The sequence below is a fragment of the Coturnix japonica genome, chromosome 23 (genome assembly GCF_054131305.1).
Source record: "Coturnix japonica strain WE chromosome 23, WE-NBRP24, whole genome shotgun sequence".
Lineage (NCBI taxonomy): Eukaryota > Metazoa > Chordata > Aves > Galliformes > Phasianidae > Coturnix > Coturnix japonica.
The window spans coordinates 5847148-5864513 of record NC_140685.1 but is presented as its reverse complement, the minus strand read 5'-3'; the positions used below and the strand labels follow the sequence as shown (position 1 = coordinate 5864513).

General features: G+C 55.5%; 1 protein-coding gene across 8 annotated transcripts in view; it reads right to left on the bottom strand.

Annotated features, from left to right (window-relative positions):
* The window catches only part of BAIAP2 (BAR/IMD domain containing adaptor protein 2), a 31399-nt gene extending 15074 nt beyond the window's left edge, over positions 1 to 16325 (bottom strand). For all 8 annotated transcript variants that reach the window (XM_015879993.2, XM_015879990.3, XM_085522513.1 and 5 more), the window contains exons 1-6: positions 16182 to 16325; positions 10838 to 10913; positions 9309 to 9395; positions 3350 to 3411; positions 2948 to 3019; positions 2651 to 2788 (exon numbers count right to left, since the gene is read on the bottom strand). In XM_015879993.2, coding sequence (XP_015735479.1) covers positions 2651 to 2788; positions 2948 to 3019; positions 3350 to 3411; positions 9309 to 9395; positions 10838 to 10913; positions 16182 to 16253 — 507 coding nt within the window. In that variant the 5' untranslated portion in view covers positions 16254 to 16325. The remainder of the gene's footprint in view (positions 1 to 2650; positions 2789 to 2947; positions 3020 to 3349; positions 3412 to 9308; positions 9396 to 10837; positions 10914 to 16181) is intronic.
* Between the last annotated feature and the right edge of the window lie 1041 nt (positions 16326 to 17366).

The window sequence follows — 17366 nt, the reverse complement described above, 5'->3', positions numbered from 1 at the left end:
CCCCATTTGACTTTCACGTCAGCCCTCGTAACCTGGTTGTGCACATTCCCCATCAGCCCGTGCTTCTTGACCCATCGCTAAAATTACTTCTCCCGGTGGGAACAGAAAATGAGGTTTCAATTACAAAAGTTTCTAAACCCCCCCCCGGGCTATTTGGCACAGTGGTGTTTAATGCTTACACCGCTCCCACGGGAGCACACGGGGACAGCAGCAGGGACTATTCCTGCATTGACCACTGCCACCTCCAACTCAGCCTCACAGAGAAGTCCCACTGCTCACAGCACCGATGGATGGGCAGCTGGAGCCCACGCTGCTGCTGGCTCATTCAGCTGAGGTCTGAAACCGGAGTTACTGCCACCTTCAGCAGCAGAGCCTTCAACCACTGCACCTCTGCTGACAGCCCCTGCAGCAGCCAAACTGTGCTCTGAGCTGCTGTAAGCAATGAGTCTGTCTTTATGGAAAGCCACACTGTGCTTTCATCCTGCAAAGCCCCTCCTCGCCCATCAGACCCCACAACTGCACAGCATCCAAGCTCTCACTGCTCACTGCTGTGCAAGCAGCAGCACTGAGAAACCCTCAGCTCTGCAAGCCCAAAACAACAGGTGTATAACACCCACCTTTATTTCTGCTTTACACATGGGGAAACTGCACAGGAGAGAGAACCTCAGGCTGTCCCAGCAGGCTCATAGCAATCCTATGCTGGGGGATGAACCGTGGTCGCCCTGTGAGCATGGAGGAGGCAGATAGGAACAATTTGCTTCCCACAGCATTAAGTGCGGAGATGATGACAGAGCATCAGATTCCTGGCTGCTGAGTGCTACGGTAACTTAAGTGGATGAGGCTTCAAAGAAAAGAGTATGATTTTTATTGCTCTATTGAATGGGATGAGTTATGTCGGCACCAGGATGCATCAGCCAACAGCAGCTTTCCCATGACAGAACCAAACCATCACCCTGACTCCAACCTCCCCTCTCTGCCCAGAGAAAGGTTTTATGGCAGCTCCTCCAGCATTGAGGGAAGACTCTGATCTGAGATTGGGGAACAAAGTCAGCAGCTGAGCAGTTTCATTGCTCTTTAAGCTTAAAAGCCATCATAAGGCTTTTTTTTTGCCGAGATAAGCACTTCCTAAATACTTACTGTTGAAAGATTAAGGGAATGAAAGCCTGATCCTGTTTTCCTCTTTGCCCACGGATGATGTGCTATTGGAACCATCCCTATTGCTGCTGCTTCAGGGTGGGAGCACCAAACCATCGCTGCTCCTCCTGCCTGCAGTGGGTCCCTTCCTTCCTCCAGTTCATGGTGGCAATCCCAGCAACACAGCAGCCTTGGGGACCCTGCAGGAGCCAGGAGGCTCCAGCAGCATTGCCCATCCCTACCAGCAGCTCGTGCAGGTGTAGGGACCCCTCTCCAGGTGCTGATGCCATTCATGTCCTCCCACAGAGCCGCCTAACTGCTCAACAGGTCTGCTCTCAGCAGAGATCAGGAGCAACAGATTGCAGAGACACCAGCGCTCTAAAGCGGTTTCAGCTGCTCAGCTTTCAGGGAAGTGCCAGCCTGCACGCGGGACACCTCAGTCACACTGCAGCAACACCTCCTGAAGATGCTCCAATTAACCGTGCACAAGCAGCTCGGTACAGACACAGGAGCTGGGTGGCTGCAAACGAAATGAGCTCAGCTCAGAGCACTTCAGCTCAGCACAGGGGCTGCGCTCAGCCTGGATGGCTGCTGAAATGTTCTTTTCTCCTTCTGTGATTATCCTGATTCATGCTACCCAGGGAACAACCAATCCCTCTGATTTTAGTGCAATTAGCAGCATCACTTTCCCAGCTACCTGCTAGTTATTTACTGCATTCCTTTGTGCAGCCCCAGCGCTGCTTAGATCACCTTTGGCAGGGCTGTGTTATCAGCCCATCAGCTATCAGTTGCAACAAAACCTGGTCCCAACATAACATCTATTCTCTTAGACACAGCAGCACGCGATTTCCAGCTTTGGAGTTAAGCTTCCTCTTTTCCCCCAGCGAGGACAGTGCTGTGCTGCAGCACTTGCAGCCAGAGCAGCTCTGCAGAGAGATGCACCGACCTCTTGTTAATGCCTGCCACGCTGATTTGTGTGCACCACAACACCGTGCCTTGAGATGCATCCAGGGATGCTCAGCAGCCCCGCTGCTCTTCAGTCCGCCAGCAGCCAAAGCTGTGCAAAGGGGCTGTGAGCCCCCAGCCCTGAGCAGCAACACAGGCACAGCCCCATCAGCACAGAGCAGCCCACGCTGCAGTCACGCATCTGTGATTCACTCGCCAGCCTCCTCCTGCACGCGCTCGCCATCGGGCGGGCTGGGGGAAGGGCCGCCCGTCAGAAGGCACCGAAAATATTTAAGCTAAACACCATCCAGAGGGAGATGGATCTGGCACAACAGAAACTAATGATCTTTTCGGGTTCATTCATTAAGGAGGACGGGGGGGGAGAAAATACAACCCAACAAACCACCAGCTGCGGTGGATCCAGCAGGGTTAGTCACCAACACAGGCTCAGCTTGGGCACAGCCACATCCCCATGTCATCCCACTGCATCCCTGGCTGCTCCTACAGCCCCAGCACACAGCTGGGAGGGCAATGGGCACAGGGATGCCGTCCTCCCCCTCCCCACTCCTACCTGTAGTTCCTTGTCTGAGTACTTCTGGGGGTTTTTGCTTCCTTGGCTCTTCTTCCTCAGCTTCTTCAGCTCAGCCTGGCACTTGTCGAGCGAGTCGCCCTTGTTCCTTTGCTCTGTTTGGTATTTCTTCAGTGCAGCCTGGGGGCGAGAGGGGGAGCCTCAGAGCAACCCAAGGGGGTGGGGGTGAAAGGGAACCCCCAAGCCCTGAGAGCAAACAGGGGCTGGGAGACCACATTCCAAATGGTGACACATCTGATGGCCCAGGGACATGGCCAGGGGCTGAACTGGGACACTTACACTCAGGTAGCGTGAGTCCAGCTCTACCTTCTGCTCCAGCTGCGTCAGGAGCTCGTTGTGGAAGGACTTGAGCTGCAGGAAGAGAACAAACACAGGTGATGAACTCTGCCACCCAGAGCACCACCAAGAACTGCCCAGAACCCCAGTGATGGGAACCAGGGCTGTACAAAGCTGACACCAAGAGGGCAGCGGGGCTGGGGCTGAGCAGGTGAATGGGCTGCTGGTCAGAGGGGGACCCAGTCCCAACACCAGCAGCTTGGCTTTGGTACAAGGAAACCCTGGCAGGCTTGTATGGGGCTGGGTGCCCTGGCTGAGACCTCACCAACTCCAGATATCAGAACTGGGGGCTCAGAGGGGTTCTCTTTGCCCAGGCCGGGCACCACAGCACCAACATGTGCTCACCATTTCCTCCAGCTGGTTCTGGATCTGTCTGTGGACTTCAGCCATCTGGAAAAGCACGTCTCCTGGAACGACAAGGCAAGAAGAGGGAGCTTCAGGCACGGAGCTGGGGGCACTCAGACAACAGGGAGGGATCTGTTCAGCTTTGGTGGCTGTGAGCACACCATGGAACAGGGCAGTCAGGCTGCAGGGGAAGGGCTGTCCCAGCAGAGAGATCCCAGCTCTGCTTCCACTCTTCCTTCAATTCTTCTTTCCCAATACGAGGCCTTCAAGTCTCGTTCCCACTCTGCTTTCCCCAGACAGGAAGAGCCACATCCTGCCCCAAAGCCCTGACATAGACAGAGCCAGGCAGCCCAATAGAGTCACTCTGCAGGAGCTGTGCCAACCTCAGACCCACGGCACCATCAGCCTCAGCCCACACTGGGTCAGCGTGCTCCCATCCCCATGGGACCATGCACATGGGCTGCTCTCCAATAGCGAGCAATTAGGAACACTCTGGTCCAACGTGCCTTAGCTCACGGCTGAAGCAATTTGTACTTTGCACTTGCACAGCGTGTCTCAAAACTCTGCAAACATTAAAATCTGACCCTTTTGTTCTGGGCAGGCGCCAGCCCCTGTGCTTTGAAAGGGGGGAAATCTCAAAGGGCTGAGGGTGCTGGGACAGGCACAGGGTGGCACAGAGCAGTAGTGCACAAAGTAAGGAGAGCAGCAGCTCAGCTCCCACACCAGCCCAGCTCTCCATAGCTGGAGCCGTGCCGTTAACTTTTATGGCTGCTTTGCAAGGTGCTGAGCAAAGCAAAGCCCAGCAGCCTGCATTGCTGAGGCGGAGCAGCCGTAGTAGTTGCACACATGAATGGGAAGGCCTGGGCCAAAGGTTACCCAGACAAGACTGCAGGAAATTGCTCTCCGGTTGGGCTGCGACTGCTCAATCATAGGAAGTGCACAAATTCTCACTACCAAGAAGGCAAGAAAAGTGACGTCACGCTGTAGCTCGGCTGAGATTCCTTTTTCTCCTTGAGTATATTGGCACTAAGGCGGCTTTCCTATATTCCCAAAGCTCACACTGTGCTCTCTTCCCATCAGAAGCAGCCAGGTCAGGGCTCTAGCAGCACTGCTGTGCATGGGACACACACAGGGAAGGGATGCTCAGAAATCATACACACAGCCCCAGAGCAGCACGGTGCAGCTCTACCCCTGCCCTCCCCACCCAGCTCCCAGCAGCAGGGAGGTGGAGGAGCACCTCCCAGGACACCGATAGCCATCTCTGCTGATACTTTCTCCTCCACCATCCCCTCTGGCTGTTATCACAGCTGAGCGTGGGGAGTTTCAGCCCAGGCTGGATGCTGTTCCACACCAAACCGGGCCAAACAGAGCCATGCCCTGCACTGCATGTCTCACTGCCCTATGTGCACGTGCTCCAATGGGGTCAGCACTGCTGTTTTTCCAGCTTGGGTGCTTGGTGAATGGGTGGGAGGGAGCACCATGAGCCTGCATAGCTCCTATAGCACAGTGCTGGGATACCAAGGAGCAGCCTTAGCATGTCTGTGTGTGGAACATACAGCACAGGAAGGCTGCAGGCTGCCCGCCCAGCATCAGGTCACTGCGGCTTCCTCTGAAGTTCCTCCTGCACCAGGAGCCCTAAGGAATTCACTCTGGGTTTCCCATAGCAGCCTCCAAAGCAGGGAGAATGCACAGGGCAGCAGACTGAAGTCTCTGAATCTCAGCTATAACACCATGTGAAGTCACACCGACACCTCCAGCACCCCGACAGCCTCACATTACACACAGTGAGAAGGCTGCAGACCTCGTTAGCCATTAACATCTCACCCTGCAACCACCCGGACCGACACGGCTCAGCAGCAAAAGGGAGAAGTTAAAATGTGACTCAGAGATATCACAGCCCTTGTGAAGCCAAAATACTGCACGCCCTGGCAGTGGGTAGGATCAGCAGCACGGGGCGGTGCACGGTGCTCACAGGGGGGGGGCTCTCCCCAGCTCCCACCCACACTGCTGGCACCGTGCAGTGGTTGCTTGGAACCCACACAGGCAATGATCCCTGCTGCAAACAGTGCGGGTCACATTGGGAATTAGATAGAGGGCGAGCACCATCTTCTCCCCGTGCCAAAACACACATGCTCTAAGCCAAGAAAGCAAAGCAAAGCGTGAATGCTGAGGTCAGAAACAAAGAGCCATGGGGTGGGCAGGAGGGCAGTGCCAGGGCTGTGCCTGCTCTGCAGGGAGGCACACACAGGCCGGGAGGTGCTATTTACGTCGGTGTGACTCACAGTATCATGCTGGGAGAACTATAGGGGCCATTGTGGGCCCTTCCCCAACCACACCCAGCGAAGCAACAGCGAAACAGGTTGTTCCACATCACTGAGATTGTGATCGGGCACCACGCGCGGAGCCAGCTGCCCAGCAGAAGGCAGAGCTGCAGGAACCGGCTGCTCCTGAGCCCGCGGCTCCGTCCCCTCGAGCTAAAAAAGGGTCATTTGGAATGAAATATCAAATAATTCAAAGCTATATAGGAGCACTGGTGCTGGGCATCACTTCCTTGCTCCATAAAGCACGCGGCCCCGCTCCCCACTGGCACCAGAGGATCCCAAATGCAGAGCTCAAGTCAAAGAGCACAGTGCCAAGCTCTGCTGCTCTTCCCCATCCCACCCGGCTTCACCCTCTGCTTTGTGCAAGGGAACAGGAGAAGCAACAGCATTGAGAAGGGAAGCAACCAAGCAGGCAAGGAGGAACATTAGGTTCATTGATGAGAGAAAGCAGCAAACAGCAACAGGGCAGGTTGTTTGGGCAGCTGCCTGCTGTGCAGCGGACAGGAAAGCTCCAATAGTTATTTACTGGGGAGGGGGGAAAGCATCGATTTGTGCACAGGGTGAAGTCCCATCTGCTCCCCATGCACAGTGTCCTGACCTGCCCTGTGATGCACAGCCCTGGCTGCAATCAGATGGCACCGCTCAGGGTTTGGCTCAGCCACATTTAGGTCTCAGTGCACCGCTGAGGACTTCTGCAACCCTATTTCCTCCCCAAAAGCAACAGATCGCGATTCAAGCTCATGTGGCACAACCCTAAACAAGCCCTCAGGTCCCTGAGAAGGGCATTTCATGGCTGAGCCCTCATTCAAACACAAACAAGTCCAGGATCTGACTTCCTATCAGCTCCAACGTGAAACTGCAAAGCAACATGGAGGGAGATTCACGCAAGCACTGGGGAAGCGGGGGGGGGAGGGAAGAACACGGGTTACAGGGAAACAATCAGCTCTGCATTTCCTCTTCAAAAAGGTTCCATTTATTTATCACAGCCGAAAGGATCATGCAGGATTTGTTGATGTTCTATCAGCAGCTCATCAGCATTACAATGCTCAGTTCTGTTCCCAGCCTCCGTTCCAGCCCAGCTTGGCAAAGCTTTCCACTTTGTTTTTTTTTTATGGAGACAAAGTAAAAAGGGGAGGAAAAAAAAAAGCCACTGCTTTCCCTGCCTGGCTGAGCATAGGGCACATAGCCAGCTGTGTGCAGCATGGGGGTACAGAGCCCACCAACAGGGGCTGACCTTTGGCATTCGCAGGATCTCTATCTGCATCTCTGCTGCTGCAGGAAACTCCTACCCGAAACGGCTGCAAATCCAATTAGTGGATTAATAAATCTCCCCTTGAAGATTCAGTGCGGCACAAAGCCTCCTAACCACACCAAGGCCACCAGGAGCCAAGTGGGACTGCAGAACTGGGTCCCAAAAGTGCTCGGGTCTTTGGGACAGAGCTGGGCTCTGCCCTGAGCTCAGAGCCCCTCCTTGGGCATGGGACACCCACACAACAGTGGCCTGGCACCAACGTGCATTTTGAAAGCCACATACAGGTCCTTTGCAGCTGTGCCCCACTGACATCAATGGGCATCAGCCGAGGGGACCTTGGTGAAAACCAGCCCCCAAAACAGTCCTTCCCCAGCCTTGAAGGAGCTTTCTGCATTCAGCCCTCAGCACAACCCATTGCCATCCACTGAAACTGCATTTGGAGCAGTACCCAGCTCCTGGAAGGGCCTCAGATTGAGAATGGCACAGCATTAACTCACTCTGCCTTCTCACCTTCCCAAAAACCCACCTCTCAAGGAAGCTGTGCACACCTGAGAAGCACTGCAGGTTGGGGTCTAACCCTCCAAGTCCCAGAGCCGGACAGGACCAGTGCCAGACAGGTGGGTTACATCCATCCCAGCAACTCAGCTGATGGCAATGCCAGGAGCAGACTGGCCCTTGACCATACACCATGTTTAGCTCCTCAAGATGCAAAATCCAGGGCAGCATAAGGCAGGGCACACTGAACACCCCAAACCTCAATGGTGGGGCTCGCAGGGCTGTGCTCACCCCACCCAATGCCTGCACCCAGCACAGAGCCGATTACAGCTCAGGTGCTTCATTACTGCTGGGTTTCCCATTGCTGCACCAGATTATCCTGTCTCAGCGCTGCTGCTAAAATCTGGTGGAGAATTTGTGAGCTGTGTGAAGCACTAAGCAGGCGGGGAGCGCAGAGCTAAGCTGGGGGCAGCAGTCTGGCAGGCAGAGGTTGAATGCTTGCAGCAAGGTGAGCGTGCAGCATCGCTGCAACCCAAGGAACGTGCAAATACAGCCAGCACCATGCAGCACGAGGCAGCAGGACCCTGTGCCAGGCACCCAGCACATCTGCAGACAGGGATCACTGAGTGGTTTCCCAGCACCCAGCTCAGGAGCTGAGCTCCTCTGAGCTGCATGTGCTGCTGAGGCATGGAGTTGGGTGCAGAGCCAGAGTGGATTTGGGACAGCAGTGGCCTTTTTCACCATTTTCAGGCACAGGATCTGCAGTTTTTTAATGTTCTATTGATGACTTGGCTCAGAAACTGAACCAAAAAATAAGCGCGGGAGAGAAAAGAGGAAGAAGTCTCAGATCCTTGTCCTTAGAGGTCAGAAGATGCTGCCCCAGGAGAACCCACAGCCACCATCAGTGCTGCACCCCCACCTGCTGCAGCAGCCTGACACAACCCAGACCCAGATCCTTTCCAGCACTATCAGCACTCACTGATAAGCTCAAGGTGTGCCCAGGAAGAGCAGTACCTCGGGCTGATACAGGCAGCACAGCCCCCATCCGAGGCATTTCGCAGCCCATTGGGATGGGGCAGTGTCCTGTTATCAGCTCCACAAATGTTATCTCCACTTTCTTCCTCCTGGAGCAGCTGCCACCATAAACATCAGCAAAGATCAGCACAGCAGGATGGCTGAGAGCTGCTGCGGGGCCAACAGGAGCTGCCCGGTGCCAAACCCCAGCACTGCATGCAGGGAACAGCCCTGCACAGCCCTCCCATGGGCAGAAGGTTTGTGGCCCAGCTCCCACATGCACAGCCCAGAGTCTCCCCCACATTTCCACTTCCAGGATGAATACAGAGCTGCAAAGTGAGCTGGAAGCACAGAGCTCATGCAGGGAGGGGAAGCAAAGGCACAGGGAAAGCAGCTCCCTGAAGAGTAACTACAAGACTGAATGCAGCTGCAGAACATTGGGACTCACGATGCAGCTCTGAACAGAACCCAGTCAGCAGCACCACGGTGGGACACAGGCAGGGTGCTGACTTGCACAGTGCCTTGCACACCCCACATCCTGCCAAGGGCTGCAGCCCAGCAGCGCTGCCCCAGCTCCCAGGGCTGCAGTGCCTTCATTTCTAAAGCAAGAAAAGCACGGTGAGAGCAGCTCTGAGCAAACACTTCCTTCTTGGCAAACACCACGTGCTGCCAACATCCTCAAATCCTGAAACTGAGATTAGCAGGATTTCTCTTTTCTTTTAAAAGCTATGTCAGCATTAAATAGAGAGGTACGTGGGCTATTCACATCGGGCAGGGTCAGCTCTATGCCCTGCTCCTCATCCCCAACAACAACACAGGTTCAGCCCCATCCCTGCTCTGGGTCAGGTCTCCATTGAGCCATGAATCAGTGACTTACCCAGCTCCTTGGATCCTTGGCTCTCACTGGCCAACTCCCCCATCTTCACCAGAGCATCGAAATATCCTTTTGCTGCATACGTCATACCTAAAAGCATAACAAAAAATGCAGGTTATAGACTTGGCTGAGGGCTATTCTAACTCCTGCAGCACCAAACAGGCTCTAGACGCTAAAAGAAAAACAGCTCTGACTTCAAAGAGCTCAGCCCCACAGGGAGGGATGAGACAACAAACAAGCAAGAGGAGCAAGGAACACACCGGGAAAGAAGAAAGCTGGAGCAGCAAGATTACAGAGCTGCTCAGGAGGGGAAAGCAAGGTACGTGCAGGACCTCGGTGGTTTTCATTCCTGCGTAACCACCGGAGCTCAGCAAAAGTGCTGCGGAATAATTGAATATCACAGACTTTCATTATAGCTCTGTGCTGTTTGTTGACATTCCAGCTCCACGCTCGGCTTTAATCAGATAAGCAGGGGGTTTCCTCTAATCACAGAACACGCTGTACAGCTCAGCACCACCGCGCTCAGCAATGAAGCCTCTTCCAAGCCGCATCCACTGAGCGAGGCTCTGCCTTCGGGTGTCCCAGCAGCTCTGGGATCCCAAACAAACAATGACTGAAGGCAGCTGCCAAAAGCCTGCAGGAAGATCTTGGGGCAGAGATGTGAGAAAAGTCCCCAAGTGCCACAACCCCACAGCTCTGGAGCATCCCCTGGGATGGAGACTGCCCCCCTCCCTGGGCAGCCTGTGCCACCAAGTGCTACTTTGGAGAGGTTGTTGTTTCTAAAACCCAACCTGACCCCCCCCAGCACACTGAGAACATCACCTCTTATCCTCAATGCTGCAGCACGGGAGGGTCTGTGAGCACCCCAGGTCCACACCCCCCCATTAACACCCAGTTATATAAGCAGTGTGGGGGGTTGTGGACCCCTGGCAGGCATGCAGCAGCCCCGCCTGGCCTGGGGGAGATAAGGAACGCTCCAGGCACACACAGAGCAGGAATGCGCAGATCCACCCCAGAGTTCCTACTTCAAACACCACCATTTAAGACGATGAGACTGAAATCTTTCTTTTCCTACTTAAGGCTTTAAGATCACGACAGCCTCCACCCTTAAAGGCATCTCCAGCAACCCAATTAACTAAATCAAATCCAAGCGACATGCAGAGCAGCAAACAGAGGCGAAACCAATGTCCTCTGCATGATGCTGTGACAGAACAGGGCTGGACAGGACCTGGGTAGCATGGAGTCATCACGTCACAACTGTTTGGGTTTGGTTTCCATCAATCCACGGTTCACCCAATTAATTCCATGCTCCTCTAACAGCCCCCGTTGGGACCCCGTAGGCTCAGCAAAGAGCTGCCACTAACAATTGTGTGTGTTGGGGGGGAGGGATTTATTTTCCTCTGCAACTTGAGCATGTAAACAATACTTTTAAATAGAGATTTAACTTCATTTTAATGATTTAAAAGCACAGTGCAGCCCCACATGGGGCTCACAGTCCTCCGGCAATGTGCCAGCAGCACAGCATCACTTACTTGCTAAGGCTTTTTCATAGGTCTTCCCCATAGAAATGAAGTTCCTGAGGCTGGGGTTGAACTGCTCCATGATTGTCTGGAAGAAAGGAGGACAGCGGGTATTAGCAGGGCAGCTCAGTGTGTCTTTAAGGGCAGGAATGGGGTGAAGGACCCACCCACACCTCCAGCATCACAAGGGGCTGGTGGTTATTGATGCAGCCACGTTTCAAGCCATGCTGCTCAATGCTCAACCCTAATCCCATCGGGCAAAGGCTCTGCTCCAAGGGTGAGAGCAGCACGCTAAGCCAAGCATGGCATCATCCAGTCCCACCATGCCCTGCTGGAGCTGCAGATGGGGAACTGCACCCGCATCCCCAGCAATGCATTCACAAGTGTTATAGCAGCAGCACAACTCACCAGCACAGCCTCTCCTCCTCCCTGAGGTCCTTATTCCAAAACAAGGGGACAGGAGGACTAATCGGATCGTGCCCAAGAATGGCTCTTTGTTGTGTTTGTCAGGGGTTGCCAAAGCCGCTCAATCCCCAGCACTGATAGCATCTCTAAAACCAGACATCAACCAACTGAGCTGGGGAGGGACAGCAGCTCCGTGCCCACTGCACCCCCAAAGCAACCTGCACCCAGAGCAGGGGATGGGTACAGCCACCCACAGCACCACGCTGTGCTATGGAGAAGGGGCTCAACCCCCACCCCACTGCTGGCAGCATCCCACACTGGGAGGGAGATAGACAGACACTTCTACCCAATAAGCTGATTAAGCATCTGTCACCTCACCCAAAGCTGGCCAAACACACAGAGCTCATTTTCTGCCCCGGGCACCCTCAGCCCCAGCTTTGCTGCACACCCTTTGCAGGATGTGACTGTTTCATTTCCTTCTGTGGGTGCAGGGCAGGCTGTGCACAGCTGAGCTCATGAAAGCTGGGTTCCATCCTGCCCTGGGATGCTCCAGCCCAGAGACAGTACAGTTAATGAAAGCTGCAGGACTAATTGAGGCCAAGGCAGCACCAGGAACACGCTCAGCTTGGAAGGAGAAATGGACCTGCAGCAGCAAGCCAGGCAGTGAGGTGTTCTATGTAATTGTGGGAAACGATCATATGGGGGTTAATTAGCACTGGGGAGGGCTGCTATGCCCTTCCTACTTCACACCGACACATCCCTGCTGCTCCTTCCCCAAACCTGGGGTAACTGAGAGGTGCAGCAGCAAACCAAGAGCAGAAGCATTGCAGAAAGGCTCTGCTGCTCCATGGGGGGTGAAGGGGGGAGGAGGCTCCTTGGCAGCCAAGTAAAACTCATGGAACCTGGAGAGGAAGTTTGCTGAAAGTGAAGGTTTTTAAGACGCTGCCTGGAGACTCCAACACAAATAGCCCCACAGGAGAAGGGAATTAAAAAGGGATCTTCACTACGGAGATAAAAATAGAGGTTTCTAAGCCGTATTTTCACTCCCGTGGTGGGGAGAGAAGCCAGCTCCAGAGCTAACACACCTTCATCTCCCCGGTGTGAGATGCTGGAAGGCTCCCAGCCGCTATGGAGAAACAAACACTGCAGATCAACACTGAGCTCACACCAGGGATCACGCTCAGCGCCTGGGGAGCCCGGGCACAGGGTGCAGCAAAACCCCAGCGATGGAAGCACCTCTCACCCTCCCCTCCAGTTCTGCTCCATCAGCAGCACCCACAAACCCGCTGCCTGGGCAAGAGTTTAGAACAACACAGACAACAAAACCTGGCAGCAAAAAGGTTGGAAGGGCTCTGCTTTGTTCGGCAGCGTTGACCTCCCGGGTAATGCTGCTCAGCTCTCTGGGATTGGCACGGCTTTGTTCGGCTGCCAGAAAAGAAACTAATGCGAAGCACGAGGTGTCCAGGACACGGTACTGTGAGTGGGGGGAGAGGAGTGCATAGGAAGCAACCTCATTGCCTCTCCACTCTGAACATGCTCCACTAAGGGTTCACCTCCTGCTCCAACGCCATCAGCCCACAATGAGAAGCTCCAGTGCTCCCCAGGCATGAGCTGGAAGCAGAGCCGGCTCACCTCATATCACGTTTCTCTTGCATAGGAAGCAAACCTTCACAACACCTCCCCAGGGTCTTTACAATCATGCTCCAAACAGTCCATCCCCCTTCAGCCCAAAGGCAGCCCCTGCAGCTGAATACCAGGAGGAGCTGAGAACGGCCCCCATTGCTGCCAGGACAGCAGTGATGTCCCAGCACCTTCATTACAAGCATCAGGCTCTACTTCTAAGCTAGAAAAACCACCAACCTCTGCTCTCCCAGCATTGCTCCATCACAGTGCACAGCCCTGCAGAGCCACCCGGGTGACGTCCCCATGGGATGGGTGCTGTGATAACACTGAGCATCACGGCACGGCCACACAGTGATGGCACTGCCACACCACAGCTCAGCCACAAGGAAGTTTTGCTTCTAAATGGGTCAGCCCTGCCTTGGGAACGCCTTCCATTATTTCTGTGTTAATATTTAATGCCCAAACAAACCCCGGAGCTGCCTCCATCTCAACACGTCCTTCCCTGCACCAGCAGATCTCAGCTGCAAACAGCACCCAGCACCACCGTGCTGCTCCAGGAGCATCCCCAAGAGGAGCAGCTGGCCAAGGCAGCACTCAGCATCAGCTGTACCAGACACCATGCTCACAAGCAAGGGACACAGAGGAAGAACAGGGACCCTTCCAAAACCACTTCATTTCCACTCAAGGCATCAGAGGATGTAGACACACAAGTTTCAGGGCTGGAGGACCCATAGGGCACAAAGCAGCCGCTGGCTCATGGCACCCACTGCCAGCACCTCCCCAGGAACCACCAGCATTGACCCACAGGCCCACCTCACCCAGATGATGAGTCCCTGCTCTGGAAGGTTTGCAATGTGCTCCCCTCCACCCTGTAATGCGAACAGCAGCGTTGTGAAACCACACTGTGAGCACAGCACCAGGAGCCACCAAAGGCAAAAGACTGTCCCAGGAGCAATGTAGGAGCACTCTGGGGTAGGAGAGCAGATCATGGGCTGCCTCCTGCACTGCATGTGCTAACCTGTAAGCTGCCGCAGTCCTGAGGCATACAGCATAACACAAAGCACTCTGCACATACACAGCAGGGCAGCACCATGCTCAGACCTGAGCCCAGCCAGCACCATAGCACAGTGCACCCAAAAAGCAGAGCATGGAAACTGGGGTGGCACAGGTCAACCCCAAAGGCCAACTCTTTCCTTTGGTGTTGCAGCGAGTTCTCCCTGTGCTGCCAGCACAACGAGCCAGCCACCATTTCCCTCCTGATTCATTTGAGCAAGGAGCTCTGCTTTCCCTCTGGACTTGGAGATAACACAGCCCTTGTGCTGGGAGTAGCATTCATTACATCTGAAGGGGAGCAAACCATACGTGACAATAAGGGTTTGAGTTCAGGGCGCTGCTAAGAAACCTTTCTCCAAACACAGAGCGAACCGTGCACCGCTGCAAAACAATTTCCCACGTGAAAAAAGAGCTTTAAATGAAATGGAGGTTGGCCTGGAAGCATTCAGCTCATCCATCAGCAACGAGAGGTTTGTTTCCAAGGGGGAAAAGGCACCGAGGTCCCCGGCCCAGGGGCAGCCCTCACTGCCCCACCGAGGTGCACAGAAGTGAATCAGCGCCTGGGGAAGGTGGGATTACGTTGGTGGAAGGTGGCAGCATCCTCCGTCTCGCTCTGTAATTACTCCACATGTGTAGGCAGCTGCCTGTAGTGGCAAAGCTGCGAGGGGGCGGCTGACAGCTCCTCCACCAGCTCATTAGCGCAGTCACTCCGAGGGGGAGAGCTGGGACTGGGAAATAATTACAGTGGGCTCCCCAGGCAGGACAGCTGTGATGGGGAGAGGGTGCTGGGCCAGCAGGGCTGCTCTGGATACTGGGAAGGAGCAGGGCAGGCAGCACAGACCCAGTTGAGGCATGGGACCAGGGCTGGTTTTGGACTGGTGGGTACCCAGAGCTCCAAGTGCTCCCCTTGCCTAACATGGAGCTCTGGGAACCCTCCATGAAACACAGACACGCAGCCCATGCAGCCACAGAAACCAAGGAAAGCATCTCCTTGGCTCCAGGAAATGCTGTTTTCCTCCCAGGGCCAGGCAGCAAAGAGGGATGTGGGTAACACCACAACATCTGCCCCCAGCTCTGAGTTCTCACCTCCACGCTGCACTCACTGTAACACACACAACTCTGAGCGCTTCCTGACAGCAAAACCATCCTGTTGGTTTCCTATGAGCCCACAGCTGCCCTGCACCATGGGCACTGCCCCCCACTCAGCTCTACATACAGTAACAGCCCTCACTATGATCCCAGGGCTCCATGCAATGCTCTCAATGCAGGACTGATGGTTGGAGGCAGGAGGAGAGCACAGCCAACATCCCCATTGGTTCTCCAAGGAGCAAACATGGTTCAACCACAGCTGGGGACAGAAACCAGCACTGCCTTCCAGCCAAGGCTGACACCAAATCACACTCGAAGCTGCCTATGAGCACATGGCACAGCGATGGCACCCAGGTACCCCAGATGCCACCAGCACAGCAACACCCTGGGACAACACCTGAGGAGGATCGATGCATTTAGAGCATGCACTGGGATGGCACAGAGACCCAACTCCTACAACCACAAAGCTCCATCCACAGTCACTCTGCATATCCCGCAGGGCCTGGCATTTCGGGTGCCATAGGAGCCTTTGGAACTTCCCCATCCCGACGTTCCAGGCACTCGATTCTTTTTCTGTCCGTTTTAACACCAAAGGATCAGAGGGGACCCAACGCGAGAGACCGAAAGTGGAAGGGACGGCATCCCGTGCGACGGGCCGGGCTGGAGGGGTCCTCCTGGCCACGACCACCGCACCCAGCGAACCGAACCGCACGGAAAAGCTCGATTTCCCCATCCGATTTAGGGACCCAAAAGGGAACTGTGAGAACCGGAGCCCGGGGAGCCGCTGAGCTGAACAGGGCGCTCACCGCTCTCGGATATAGAGAGAAAGGGAACGGCGGCCCGACGTGACCCGGGGACGGGGTGAGCAAGGGGGGCTGCCCCGCACCCATCCCCACCTAAAGCCGGGGGGGCTCCTCGCGTTCCATACGGCTGCGGATGGGGGCGGCGGGCAGGGAGCGGGGGCGGCGCGGCCCCCCCGGCGGCGGCACATCCTCCTCCTCCTCCTCCTCCTCTTCCTTCTCCTCCTCTCGCCCCAACACCGCGCTGCCCCCGCACCCGGCGGAGGAGGGGGAAGAGAAGAGAGAGGAAAAGAGAGAGAAATAAGGAAATCAAAGCAGATGGAAAAGGGCTGAATAGGGGGAAGTGGGAGACGAGCCGCGCGGCCCCGCACCTGTTGCGGACTCACCTTGTAGACATTCTCGGTGAGGCGATGAACCTCCTCGGAGCGGGCCATGCCGGGCGGACCGGGCAGCACCATGGGCGGCGGTGGCGGGGGCTGCGGGGCGGTGCGGGGCAGCGCGGACCGGGGCTGCCGACGGGAGCGGAGAGCGGCGCAGCGGAGCGATACCGCAGCTTTTATCAGCTCCTGCCCGCCCCGCAACGCCACGGCCCGCCCGAGGGGAGGGGCCGCATCCCGGGAACGCCTCTTCGTGCCCCACCGTGCCCCCACCCGTTCCACGCGTACTCCCCGTCCCCATCCGCCTTCTCCGTTCCGTACCCCATCCCATCCCATCCCATCCCATCCCATCCCATCCCATCCCATCCCATCCCATCCCCTGTTCCGTACCTCATTCCTATTCTATGCCCCATTCCCACCACACACCTTATGCCCCTTTCCAATCCCATACTTCATTCTCATCCCTGTCACATTCCTCTCCCATAATCCTTTCTGATCCTGTACCCATCCCATACCCCTCACAACCTATCTATAGCCCCTGCTGTGCCTTATCCTATAGCCTGCAATACCTCTTCCTATACCCCCATATTCTTCCCTATCCCCCTCCATGGCTCACACCATGTCCCACACACTTTGTGGTTCCCCATGCTGTGCTCCATAACTGTAGTTTCCCTACACACCCTCCCTGCACCCCATGCTGTGCCCTGTGCTTCTGCCCGCATGGTGCTGGGCAGTGAGGTGTGATGGAGAGCTGCTCAGTGTTGGTGTCAGATGGGGAAGGGCAGCAGAAACCATCCAAGAAAGAGTGGGACTATCACTGCATGTCATGGCCTTGTCCTTACCGTATCCCTATCCCTATCCCTATCCCTATCCCTATCCCTATCCCTATCCCTATCCCTATCCCTATCCCTATCCCTATCCCTATCCCTATCCCTATCCCTATCCCTGTCCCTGTGACCACAGCACTGAGGTGCTCCCATGCCCAGAGGTGCCATGGCACAAACCACTGTGGGTGTCCTCACCTGCCCCCAGGATGAGCCTCCCCCCTTTTCCTCCTGTCCTCAGCCCCAGGAAGCAGTGCAGCAGTTAGAAGCCAGGTGTGCTATTCTCAGCCATCTCCTGCCTCCAATCCAAAGCCCAGTGGCAGGAGCAGCCCCAGATGGTTGACACCTCATCCCCATAGATCTGCTGCTG